Source organism: Balaenoptera physalus (genome assembly GCF_965194825.1).
Source record: "Balaenoptera physalus genome assembly, chromosome: 12".
In the NCBI taxonomy this organism is placed as follows: domain Eukaryota; kingdom Metazoa; phylum Chordata; class Mammalia; order Artiodactyla; family Balaenopteridae; genus Balaenoptera; species Balaenoptera physalus.
In genome coordinates, this window is record NC_138897.1 from 57,239,435 (window position 1) to 57,253,592 (window position 14,158).

At 37.4% G+C, this 14,158-nt stretch overlaps 2 protein-coding genes across 8 annotated transcripts in view; one reads left to right on the forward strand and one right to left on the reverse strand.

Moving 5' to 3' along the window:
• Positions 1-14,158, forward strand: part of LOC309640245 (uncharacterized protein) — a 645,560-nt gene that overhangs the window by 123,284 nt on the left and 508,118 nt on the right. The window lies entirely within an intron of this gene.
• RBBP8 (RB binding protein 8, endonuclease) overlaps positions 1-14,158 on the reverse strand; it is an 81,543-nt gene that overhangs the window by 28,406 nt on the left and 38,979 nt on the right. For all 5 annotated transcript variants that reach the window (XM_082418658.1, XM_082418657.1, XM_082418656.1 and 2 more), the window contains 2 exons: positions 5,658-5,833; positions 3,625-3,729 (listed from right to left, as the gene is read on the reverse strand). In XM_082418658.1, the coding sequence (XP_082274784.1) occupies positions 3,625-3,729; positions 5,658-5,833 (281 nt within the window). The remainder of the gene's footprint in view (positions 1-3,624; positions 3,730-5,657; positions 5,834-14,158) is intronic.

Here is a 14,158-nt window from a genome sequence, read left to right on the forward strand (position 1 = left end):
TCTTGTGATACAAGGCACAGCGTGAGTATCAAACCGTATTTATATAGTAACCTTTCATGAATCATGAGAGTTTCACTTCATGAAAACTCTCACAGTGCAGAGAGATTTTCAGCACTGCATTAATTTTCAAGTTTTAAGCTAACACATATTTATACAGAATTCACCTGTGTTCAAATATTTTATAAAGTTTTATGTATACAGAGTTTCAATAAGTCAACAAGTATTTATGTAGCACATACTATGTTTCAGGCATTGTGCTACAAAAAGAAAAGGTTGTTGTCCTCAAGGAGCTTATGGGCTGCTATAGTTGAAAGGTAAAAAGAAAATTGCAATAAAATGTGATAAACATTAAAGGTAAATAAAAGGGGTGATTTAAACACAGAGCAAGGACTCCTAAATCTGCCTTGAGAAATCAAGGAAAGCTCACCAAGTGATGACTAAGCTGACCCTTGAGAGAAAAAGGAATTAAACTGGGCTGGGGGCAGAGAGGATTCTAGGTACGTGGAAGGTGCGACATGTGAAACAAAACTGCAGTTCAGGCAACTACATGTGGTTCAACTGCTGGAAATCAAAGTGGAAAAGATATAATGGTGGTTAGGACATGAGCGCAGACAGGTTGATAAGGGATCAGATTATGCTAAAGAATTTAAAATTTATCCTGTAGGCAATGAAGAGATATCCAAGGGTTTTTTAATGGAGGACAGATGCAATATTTGGGCTAAAAAGGTAATTCAGACAGGCTGACAGAACAAGAAGCACTCATTAATAGGCAAAGGGACTAATTAGATTACTAAAAGAGTCTCATGAGAGATGCTGATGGCCTAAACTACTACAATGTGGGTGCAGAAGAATGTGCATGACAGATGTGTAGGAGGTGCAATCAATAAGACTTGGAGACTATTTACATATGAGAGTTGAAGAAGCAGGAATCTAAGATGACTCGAAGTTTTCTGATTTAGGCAACTCAAAGAGGTATGTAAACTGTCATTCACTGAGACTATAAATAAAAGGATGAGCAGGTCTGACAAGAAAGCTTCACTTTGGACATGCTGAAGTGGAAGGATATCCAGGTATAGATGTTCAACAGCAGGCAGATACATCAGTTTGGAATTCAAGAGAGAAGTCTTGGAAAGAGATAGATTTGGAACTTATTATCATATAGGTGGTAGCAGAATACTAACTCTAAGTGAAGATTCCTCCAGAAACAGAAAATGAGAGAAGAATAGGCCAAGGATCATATATACTGGGGACAGTGACATTTAAAAGACAGATGGAGAAAGAATAGCCAGTAATGGAAGGTGAAAAATGAACAATAAGTAAGAGAATCAGGAGAGTGGCACCACTTCAAGAAAGAGTGTGTGCAATGTCAAATGTCATAGAAAGGTCAAGTAAGATAAAGACTGGTAAGCATTCACTAGATTTAACAACCAGGAGGTCTCTGATGACTACTGCCGAGCAGTTCCAATGTAATGAGTGAGAGAAGAGAGTGTGAGGATGTGTCCCCTTTTCTCCCCCTTTTCCGCCCTCCTTCCTCCCTTCCCCTGCACCCCTTTTTCTTCCTGGAGTGAATGGAAGTTGACAGAAAGGAGAAATTGAGCACAGACGGCTTTTTCAGCTTTGAAGAGAAGCTCTAGCTAAGAGTGGAGACAATTAAGAGGGGGTTATTTTAAAAGACAAAAGACAACATGTATTATTATGTTGAAAAGAAAGAACCTGCAGAGAAGCTGGAGATACAGGGTAAGAGAACAACTGATGGAGTAAAGTTCTGGCAGCAGCGGAAGAAAACGGGCTCCCGAGTGCTGAGAAGCAAGGTTCTGACACAGTCTAACATCCCCTGCAGCCTTTGCCTGACAGTCTGTCTATACACATGCACACAAACATACGTACACTAATATAAAATGATTCGTAGCTTTCAGAGTATAGGCTCTGTACTAATATAAAATGGTAAGTGATTAACCATGGCCAGTCCTTCCACTTGTGCTCTGCATTTCATCTCCTCTCACTTTTTCAAGGATCTAGCAATTGTTCCCTCTTTCTCCAGAATTACTCATTTCTCTCTTTACAAGATCATTCCATCAGCATAAAAACATGCTGAATATGCTGTAATAGTCCATCTTTTAAAATCCTCCCTGGACCCATGTTTCTCTTTAGCCACTGTCCATTCTCCCTTCCCCCTTCACCACAAAAAGGCCCTGAAGGACTTGTTCACAAGTGCTCCTTCCCGTTCTCTTGAACGTGATAGTCTAGGTGATCACCCCTACACTTTAACAGTTCTCATTAAGAGTTAAACCCTCAGTGATCCCCAGGGGACCAAATCCAACGGTCAATTCTCAGTCTTCATCTTCTGCGACCTATCAGCACTGTTCTCCACAGTGACCACTCCCTCCTTTCTCTCTTGGTTTAAAGGACGCCACTTTATCTTGGTTCTCCTATCTCACTGGCAGCTCCTTCTCTGGCTACTTGGTTGTTCCTCATTTTCACAATCTCTAAATCACCATCCCAACAGCTGCGATACTGCCTCCGAGGAGGTGAAAATGGTTCTTGGGGGGCAGAAAAATCTTTTTATGTATGAGACAGAGATACATACACTCAATACAGTGTATCTGCAGTATTAAAATCCCATGGGGGAAGTGATGGGGGGGGGGGGGAGTCTCAAAAGGCCAGGTGGGAGTGATAATAAAAAAAAGCTGAGAATCACTTCTTTACATAATGGAGTGCCTCAGGGCTAAGTACTGGAACATCTCTTTCCCATCTTCACTCACTTGCTTGGCGATCTCATCCAGTCTCGTGGCTTCAGACACCACCTACATGCTAACAACTTCCATTTGTATCTCTATGCTAGACTTCTCTACATTCACACCCACCTACCCATCCAAAATCTTTACCTGAATGTCTACCCGGCATCTGAAAACAAAATATCCTCAAAACCAAACCCCTACCCTCAGCCACCCTGCAAACCTCCTGCTCCGTCTCTCTCCTCTTAGCAAATAGCAACTCTGAAGAACAGAGTTGCCCAAACCAATCTCCCTTTCACTCACTCCGCCCCAGCCACACAGGCCTCCTTAATGTTCCTCAGTCAAACCAAAGAGCACGCTCACCTCAAGGCCTTTGTGCTCACTGACTTCTCCACCTGGAATGCCCTTGCCCCGGAAATCCACACGACTCACTTGCTTCCCTCAGTCTCTGCTCAAATGTTGCTTTTAAAGTGAGGCTTTCTAGTATCTCTTCTTACCCTGCTTTATTTTTCTTCAGAGCCCCTGATCCATCTGACATATATTTATTTTCTCTCTTCCCCAACTAGATTGTAAGCTCTATGAGGTTAAAGATTTTGTTTTGTTTAGTGCCTGGTATACATTAGGCATTCAAATATTTGCTGAATGAATGAGTAAACCACAGTAAAGCCTTATTTACTTAAAATTACTAGCAATTATAATTAATGTGGATAGGGATATTAATATGAATTAATAACAGGATAACATTACATTCCAATATGAAAAAGACTGCTAAACAACAAATAATACAAACAAAATTATATGGAAAATATTTTAAAATGTCGTCTAATTCAGATGGTCACTCTTGTCCACCAATTTTAAACTTATAAAGTAATCTCAGTATCTTGCTTACTAGCCACTGGAGCTTGACTCTGATCATAAGTGTCAGCCACTAGAATTTCACGTTCATTATGTTTATGTTGTGGATGAGTTGAAGACTTTGGTACTTTTCTCAATTCTAAGGGAAAAAAGAAGAGAGATTACATATAAACAATCAATCATGAAAAATGATAAGCCAATACAAATCTATCTTTAAATGCACTAGAAGTGCATTTTATTGACGTAACTAATATTCTAAAAAGGTTATTCCTTTAGTTTCACTGAGAAACAAAGTTGGAAGTTAGGACAGTGGGGTAGAGAGGACTGGAACAGATAAATCCTTCTGACCTAAGCCTTCTAGAGTTGTAATATTTTAATGTATCTTTTCCTTGTGTATCATTGCAAATCAGTAGGTTCATCTGAAATGAATATTGCATCATACAGCTTTTTCAATCTTTGTTTTAGAGTTTTCATTTTCTGGAAGGAAAGCTGAAACATGCTTTATCAGAAATCATTCCACTATTTAAGGGTTTAATTCAAAGAAAACCAAAAGAAGGACAAAGTAAGGGGAAATAGACTTTTACTAATTATAACTAGAAATTATCATTAAAAAGCAGTATACATGTAAAAATAAACAAGCATGGGTGGTTAGAAAGAGAAAAGGAGTAACTAGTCATTAAATTAGTTTTAACATAATTTGCATGGCTCAAAAGCATATTTTAAAAGCAGAATTTCATATTCCAAGTAAAAATGATCAGAACAAGATTAAAACTGACAAAGTTTTAAATAGTTACAGGTTATTCTCATACAATGAAGAAATAAACCAAGAGCATTTTACTAGATACAAAAGACGACTTTTCCTAAAAAAGAAAATTGCTGTGATTTGTTTTTCTGGATATTCTTTCAGATGGATTTAAACATGATCTAAATTATGCCGATGCTTATCTGTAGTGATTCATGTTCTATCTGATACCAGACTAAAAGGCCCACAAATGTTCATTCTAAATCCATGATCTTACATTTTAATTTAGCTAATTACGTGTAAGATTTTTAACAATTCTTTTGTTTTCCACTAGATGGTGACGCAAGCTCATATAAAATGGGGGAAAACTGTGTCAATTTTCCAGTATCAAAGATTAAGATCTACTGTTTCTTTAAAAGGCATAGCTACTGTCAACAATTTATTTGCATTAGAAAAATATCTCCAAGACTGTGTATACTCCTTCCCCTCAAATGCTTTCCTTGTTACAAACAGTTTAGGTTAAGATGAAAGTTTTAGAAATATTTACTTTTAGATTAATATTAAAAGGAATAAGCACTGTATCACGTCACAGGATAAATTTCAGGACTACGTGAAAAGGTAGTTCCAAAGCATTTAGGAGAAATGGTAAACTGGCCTGGAATTAGAAATATGCCACTGACAAGCCACGAAGTAGATACATTATAAAGCCATTTCTTGATTTACCACCAAGTGCTACATATTATAAAAAATAAAAATAGCTAGTTAAAGCGTTGGTGGGAGTAGCTGTGGATAAGACTTGGAAAGTACAAAAGTTTAGAGCCAGGAAGATCTATATTTGAATTTTGACTCATCTACTTACTTGACAGGTTACTTAACCCCTCTAAAGAGTAAATCTTTCCTCATCTATAAAACGAAGGTGCTAGTAGCTACCTCAAACCTGTCATGAGGATTAAAACACAGTAATAATGTATTCAAATCAGCATGATAACCAGCACACAGTAGGTGGAACTTAATGTTAGGATATCTCCTCTTTCCATGTATCCCACTCAGATATATACACACAGGAATAGTTTTTAAATAAAAAGAAAAAAGGGAAAAAACTATTCACTACCTTTGTAAAATACTGAGTGTTTACATATTCAGATAAGCAACACACATCGATACATAATACGGGCAGTAGATGCCTTCCCAGTCACTTCACTAATGGAAGTTAAACTTACAGTTGTAACGTAAGCTACCTGAAAAATGACTATCTTCCTAACAATCGATGAATACTTTTTTTTTTAAACAGAATCAGGTAACTAAACTACAACTCCAATCCTCACCATGTGCACACCCAGAGTGCTCCAGTTTAGTATGTGTTTGTTCTACGTATCGGACGTGGAGGTTCTCCTTCCTTCGTAGTCGGTTAGCGCCAGAAAATGAAAAGGTTGTTATTGGTGAATCTGGAATAACATCTTCCTCAGTTTCAAGATCGGTTGCTTGTTGTGGTTGATCATTCCTAGAGGAAAATAAGGACAACTGAATGAAAATTAGTTTGATAAATGTTTATTAAAACATCTAGCATATGGTATGAGTGACAGCAGAACACAGGTATGAAGCTGTAGGAGATATAATTCCTTGCATCTGATGTTCCAAGTCTAAATACAAGGATTAGAGAAGTACTCACATGACTAGAGTACCAGGTGGGGAATATTACTGTGAGAAGTGAAGTAGAAAGTGTAGTTGGTGGTACTTGAGGTGAAATTAAAAGAATTTCAAATGGCAGAGAAAATCAGCAGAGGATCCTCCAAGTTTGAGTAAAGGCTGGCAGTAATGTGTACTTGTGTTAGAGAAAGACAAGCTGGAACTACATGAAGGAGAGCCTCGACTAAGTGCATACATAATTTAGAAAGCAAGAGGAAAGGAATTAAGGTTTTAGAGCATGGAAGTAATGTGACAATCTAGCAGCAAGACTGTGCAAGATTGACTGGGACAGAAAGAAAGGAAGTAGTGGCTGTAATAGTTCAGACAGGAGCTTCTCTGGGTTTGAACTGGATTTCTGAAGATAGGTATGGAAAGGAAGGGACCAGTGTTAAACACTGTGGCAACAGAATAAACAAGACTTGGCAAATGACAAATTCAGGGTGATAAATAATACTAACACTGGTAATACCAACATTTGTTGCAGGTTTACACTGGCAGGCACTGTTCAAAGCGTTACATGTATCAGTTTAAGTATAAGGTATTATCATTATTACTCTCATTTTACAAACAAAATACAGACACAGAGGTTAAATCACTTACTAACATAAAATAGTAAGGGCTTCCCTGGTGGCGCAGTGGTTGAGAATCTGCCTGCCAATGCATGGGACACGGGTTCAAGCCCTGGTCTAGGAAGATCCCACATGCTGCAGAGCAACTAAGTACGTGCACCACAACTACTGAGCCTGTGCTCTAGAACCTGTGAGCCACAACTACTGAAGCTCAAGTGCCTAGAGCCCATGCTCTACAACAAGAGAAGCCACCACAATGAGAAGTCCGTGCACCACAATGAAGAGCAGCCCCCCCTCAACCCAACTAGAGAAAGCCCACGCACAGCAACGAAGACCCAATGCAGCCAAAAATAAATAAATAAATTTATAAAAAATAAAATAAAATAAAAACGTTTAACAGAAGCAGGACCTAAACCCTGGCAGCCAGACTCCCAGGACAACACTGTTATCCTTGGTGTAGACCATGGGACTGATGACTGACTACAAGTAGGACTCAGACTTTGAATTTCTACTTCTGCTTCTATCCACGCTCACAGTACTCTCAACACATCAGTCAGAACAGTCTTATTAAAACTTACGTCATATCATGTCACTCTTCTGATTAAAACCTGCCACATCTCCCCGCTTCACTGAAAACACAAGCCAAACTCCTTATAATGATTGATCTGATCATCCCCCTCCCCCATTACCTCTGACTCCTCTCCTATTACATTCTACTCCAGCCACCCTCGCATCCCCGAGGCTCCTCAAACACACCAGGCACACCCCTACTTTATGTTCTTTGCTCCAGCTGTTCCATCTGCTTGGAATGCTCATCCCCAGATTTCACATGGCTAACTACCTCATCTTCTTCAAGTGTTTGCCTTCTCGTCAATGCCTGCCTTGAACATGCTATTTAAAACTGCAACCCCCTTCCCACACCCTAGTACTCTGGTTCCTTGTTATTCTGCTGTTACTTTATCCATAGCAGTTACTGCTTTCTAACATAGTACATAACTGATTTGTCTATTGCTCACCAGCCAGAAAGTAAGCTCTAAGAGGATAAGGACCTTTTTGGTTCATTGATACATCACAAGTGTGTGCAATAGTGGGTACTTGGTACATGCCCAATAAATATTTATTGAATGAATGAATATGAGAGGTTCCCAGATTTCACTAGAAAAATAAATTTGTGCTGATCTAGGCATATGTTCTTGCCCAATTCAATTCAGGCCCGAAGGCACCTAAAGACTGGGTTTGGACTGAATTGTGGGTATTGAGTAAAATAAAGTTAATGCACTTTAACTCAACTGCCTTTCCCATGTCAAGCATCACTGACCTTATTTGCCACCAATTTTTATCAGTCTGTCAGGCATTTAGGCTTTACATGATAAAACCAGTCTGTCCTAATATACTCATATCAATTTGTAATACTACATATTTCAAACAAAGAATAATGAGATTTTTATAAATTATGACCAACAGAGATTTTTTTTAATTAAAAGAGATTAATTTTTCCTAATGGATTTGTATCTTAATTTCCTAGATAATATGAATATTATTTGTGGTCTATAATCCTATACTCTACACTGAGTAAAATCTTTAGAGCTAATATCTAATCTCTACCTACAATTCTACCATCTTATTCTGGAAAAAACAAAGTAAACTAAAGTCATACGAGAAACCCTTACAAATTAATGGAGTATGAAATCTATCTGACCTCACTCTAATTAATCACATCACAGGCTACCTGCCTATTAAGTCATAAAAATTCAACCTGAAACATGAATGAGTCACTAGAAGAAACTGATTTCCTGGCAGAGTCAATCTAGAAGTAGCTGGGATCACAAAAGGAAAAAACATACAAACACACACACACACACAAAACCAGCTCTAACTAGAGGTGTCCAAACTAAGTAAACAAGTGCTGGCTTTGTCCTCCTTTGTCCTTTGTCATAAAAGAAAAAGAAAAAAACCAAAACAAAACAACTTTCCATGTGTTAACCAAGTTTCTTCTTTAAAGCATTAGGTCTCATTCTGATTTTCTGAGAAAAGTTAAAATTTTATGCCACAGCTTTAGGTTAATTATGTACATTGGCCATCTTTCTCCTTCCACTTTTCTTTCTAACGGCCTGAGAGCCTCCCCTTAAATTCCTGTCAAAACAATTTTAGTTGTTCATTTTTCTAAGAGCTGTAAGGATCCAGGGTCTCACTTCATAATGAGTCTGTAAAAAAGCTGTTAATATTCAAGCTTTTCTCCTCCTCCAAAAACTTACACTTCCAGTTAAAATATAATTTAAATTTAATGTAGTTACAGCTATCAGGTTAACTTAAATATTCTGATTTTCAAAAAAGAGGGTTCCCTGAAATATACACTAATGAGTCTGATACCCTGTTTTCTTGGAACCAGTTTATTATATGAATAATTCAAATAAGACTAATTTTTAAAAATAGGGTTATTAAGCCAGTTTTCTGAGGAATGCTCTACTGCATATCTCGCTCTCAGGAAGGCATCTGACAGTGACTCTCTTGATATCTTCTCACTGTAAACAAAAGGGAGAAATACAAACTTGGTACTAATAGAGAAAGACAGACTCCAAACTGACTGAACACCATCAGACAAAGAATTATATCGATGAGGAAACCTGTGGAAGTATGCCTCAGGGCTCCATCCTCAGGCAGGTTTTATTCAACGTTTATTACTGATTTTGATGAGGGCGCTGAGGGCAAATTCATTGAATTTGTGGAAGACACAAAGTTGAGAATAAAAGCTAACCTAATACATGGTAGGAAAAAAATCAACATACGAAAGACCCCCAGAGGTTGGAATAATGGGCCAAATCTAACAAAATGAAATAGAACAGGATAAATGCAAGATAAAAAGCCTCACTGAAGTGAGTAAGAAGACAGGGAATCCACCTACGCAGGGTGACACCATGCAGGTAACCTTCTAAGGCTGTTTTAGCACAAAACTATACAAAGAGTTTAAAAATTCTGAAGTTGAGGTAGACCTGGGTTCAAATCCTGCATCTGACATTTACTAGTCACACTGGGTAAGTTAGTTAACCTTTCTGAGCCTCTATTAAAGTAGATACAGTACTGTACTTTCCTACTTCGTTTTTGTGGGAAAGTCGTGAGAAAGAAATAATATATGTAAAAATGTAATGTGATGCCCAGAAAATAGTATTTAATCAATAGTGCTCTTTACCTTACAATGAAGACTCCTTTGATATAAGGTTTCCATAACAACTACTATAAAGCCATAGGGAAGACTTTGACTTAGAGGTTCTAGTTAGCAGTAAACCCGGTAAGGAACCACCAGTAATGTATGTATGTTTTGATCACATTAATATAAGTAAAAAGATACAGAAAAATGGAGGAAGCAGTATTGCTCTACTGGTCAGACTATACCTAGAAGACAACTGAATTAATTAAAATATTGACAAACTGAAACATTAAAGAGAAATGATAATTTTTTTTTGAGAAATGATAATTTAAAGAGTCTTGAAGTAATGTCTCACAAAGAACAGTTAATGAATAGAGAATATCTACTCTGTATATTTACCTATTTACAATTAAGACTCAGGAGGGCCCCGTACCCTGTCTTCATGTAAACAAAGGGCCATCAAATAGAAGGCGGGGGGTGGGGGGGGTGTAAACTTGTTCCAGATGGTCCCAGAAGGCAAAAATCAGAATCAACAAATATCACTCTGTGCAGTGATTTCTACCCAAACTTAGAACTTTAAACAGTATAATCTTGTTAAAATTAAATAGGCTTGGGACACAGTGAACCTGTATAACAGGTATTCAAACAATGGCTATTTGTTAAAGAAGTTATACAAGGAATTCAATTTAAAAGAGAGCACTGAGGGAACTCCCTGGCAGTCCAGTGATTAGGACTCTGTGCTTTCACTGTCGAGGACTTGGGTTTTAAAAAACAAACAAACAAAAAAGAAGACTCCTTTAACTTTCACATCCAGCTCATCCATTCCCCAAAACAAGTCATGACCTCAACACTTAGCTTATTTAATTACTTGCTTTCTGTGACTGGTACAGCTGAGTATATACTTTGAACTTTATAACAGCAAATTTTTTTCTGAATAATTTCTTACTATAGTGTCACTAAACAAATGTCCTACCATAAAAGGTCTCTGTGGGACTTCCCTGGTGGCGCAATGGTTAAGAATCTGCCTGCCAATGCAGGAGACGTGGGTTTGATCCCTGGTCTGGGAAGATCCCACATGCTGCAGAGCAACTAAGCCCATGCGCCCCAACTACTGAGCCCACGTGCCGCAACTACTGAGCCCACGTGCTGCAACTACTGAGCCCACGTGCTGCAACTACTGAAGCCCGCGCGCCTAGAGCCTGTGCTCTGCAACAAGAGAAGCCACCGCAATGAGAAGCCCGCGCACCGCAACGAAGAGTAGCTCCTGCTTGCCACAACTAGAGAAAGCCCACGTGCAGTGACAAAGACCCAATGCAGCCAAACAAAACAAAACAAAAACAAGAACAAAAAAGGAAGGTATCTGTTACATCAAACCCAGATTAGGTGAGTCAGAATTACTGCATTTAACAAGTATAAATAAAATAATACTTTTTCTAAAGTTCAGGGAAATTTCAGGCAAGATAATACTTGTTATTTTTTTTTCTGACTGAAAGCGAAAGGGAATTTGAGGAGAACAAGCTGTAAAAGAAGTTGGCTTATGAGAATAGCTATCTTAAATTTCAGGAGAGAACTGAAAGACACAACAGATTACCTCCTAAACTGTTCTGACTAAGGCCATGTACTAAATAAAACATACATGCCCTGAGCTCATCTATATGACTGATCTTCACTGTTATTACAAACTTCAGCTTTTACTTCTTTTCTAATGTATCAATGAGCTTCAACAGAAAAATCTGTGAATTTGAGAACACTAAAAATAAACTAATTCTGAACAAATGAGAATTCACAGTTGACCAAGCAAATGACATTATCTAGTTACAATTCACTTTATAACCTTGGTTTTGGAGGCATTCACCCATCTAATTCTGTATAATCTCTACAGACTAGTTATCTTATTTATCTTTGGAATTCATAAATATCAGGGCTGATGTGTTCAAAATACCATAAGCTACATGCGCAAAATTAATTCACAGAACATAAATTAATGTAGGTCAACCACCACTTATCTGAAATCTTTGGAACCAGATGTGATTCAGAATTCAGTTTTTTAAAAATGAAGGGTACACCTAAAGCAACTAGAGAAAGAAGAACAAAGAAAACCCAAAGTCAGTAGAAGGAAAGAAATCATAAAGATCAGAGCAGAAATAAATGAAATGGAAATGAAGAAAACAATTGCAAAGATCAATACAACTAAAAGCTGGTTCTTTGAGAAGATAAACAAGTTGATAAACCCTTAGCCAGACTCATCAAGAAAAAAAGGGAGAGGACACAAATCAATCAAATTAGAAATGAAAAAGGAGAAATCACAACTGACACTGCAGAAATACAAAGGATTATAAGAGATTACTACAAAAAACTATATGCCAATAAAATGGACAACCATGAAGAAATGGGCAAATTCTTGGAAACGTGCAATTTTCCAAGACTGAATCAAGAAGAATTAGAAAATATAAACAGACCTATCACAAGTAATGACATTGAAACTGTGATTAAAACTCTTCCAACAAACAAGTCTAGGACCAGATGGCTTCACAGGTGAATTCTATCAAACATTTAGAGAAGAGCTAACACCCATCCTTCTCAAACTCTTCCAAAAAATTGCAGAGGGAGGAACACTCCCAAATTCATTCTATGAAGCCACCATCATCCTGATACCAAAACCAGAAAAAGATATCACAAAAAAAGAAAATTATAGATCAGTATCACTGATGAACATAGATGCAAAAATCCTGGACAAAATGCTAGCAAACAGAATCCAACAACATATTAAAAGGATCATACATCATGATCAAGTGGGATTTATCCCAGGGATGCAAGGATTCTTCAATATGTGCAAATCAATCAGTGTGATACACCATATTAACAAATTAAGGAATAAAAACCATATGATCATCTCAACAGATGCAGAAAAAGCTTTTGACAAAATTCAATACCCATTTATGATAAAAACTCTCAGAAAATGGGCATAGAGGGAACCTACCTCAACATAATAAAGGCCATATATGACAAACCCACAGCAAACATCATTCTCAATAGTGAAAAACTGAAAGCATTTCCACTAAGATCAGGAACAAGACAAGGATGGCCACACTCGCCACTCTTACTCAACACAGTTTTGGAAATCCTAGCCACAGCAATCAGAGAAGAAAAAGAAATAAAAGGAATGCAAATTGGAAAAGAAGAAGTAGAACTGTCATTGTTTGCAGATGACACGATACTATACATAGAAAATCCTAAAGATGCCACCAGAAAACTACTAGAACTAATCAATGAATTTGGTAGAGTAGCAGGATACAAAATTAATGAACAGAAATCTCTGGCATTCCTATACACTAACAACGAAAAATCAGAAAGAGAAATTAAGGAAACAATCCCATTTACCAACGCAACAGAAAGAATAAAATACCTAGGAATAAACTTACCTAAGGAGGTGAAAGGCATGTACTCAGAAAACTATAAAACACTGATGAAAGAAATCAAAGATGACATAAACAGATGGAGAAATATACCATGCTCTTGGAGTGGAAGAATCAATACTGTGAAAATGTCAATACTACCCAAAGCAATATACAGATTCAATGCAATCCCTATCAAACTACCAATGGCATTATTTACAGAATTAGAACAAAAAATTTTACAATTTGTATGGAAACACAAAAGACCCCGAACAGCCAAAGCAATCTTGAGAAAGAAAAACGGAGCTGGAGGGATCAGGCTCCCCGACTTCAAACTATACCACAAAGCTACAGTAATCAAGACAGTATGGTACTGGCACAAACACAGAAATATAGATCAATGGTACAGGATAGAAAGCCCAGAGATAAACACACACACATATGGTCACCTAATTTACGACAATGGAGGCAAGAACATACAATGGAGAAAAGACAGCCTCTTCAATAAGTGGTGCTGGGAAAACTGGACAGCTACATGTAAAAGAATGAAATTAGAACACTCCCTAACACCATACACAAAAATAAACTCCAAATGGATTAAAGATCTAAATGTAAGACCAGACACTATAAAACTCTTAGAGGAAAACATAGGAAAAACATTCTTTGACATAAACCACAGCAAGATCTTTTTTGACCCACCTCCTACAGTAATGGAAATAAGAACAAAAATAAACAAATGGGACCTAATTAAACTTAAAAGCTTTTGCACAGCAAAGGAAACTATAAACAAGATGAAAAGACAACCCTCAGAATGGGAGAAAATATTTGCAAACGAATCAATGGATAAAGGATTAATCTCCAAAATATATAAACAGCTCATGGAGCTCAATATCAAAAAAACAAACGATTCAATTAAAAAATGGGTGGAAGAGCTGAACAGACATTTCACCAAAGAAGACATACAGATGGCCAAGAGGCACATGAAAAGATGCTCAACATCACTAATTAGTAGAGAAATGCAAATCAAAACT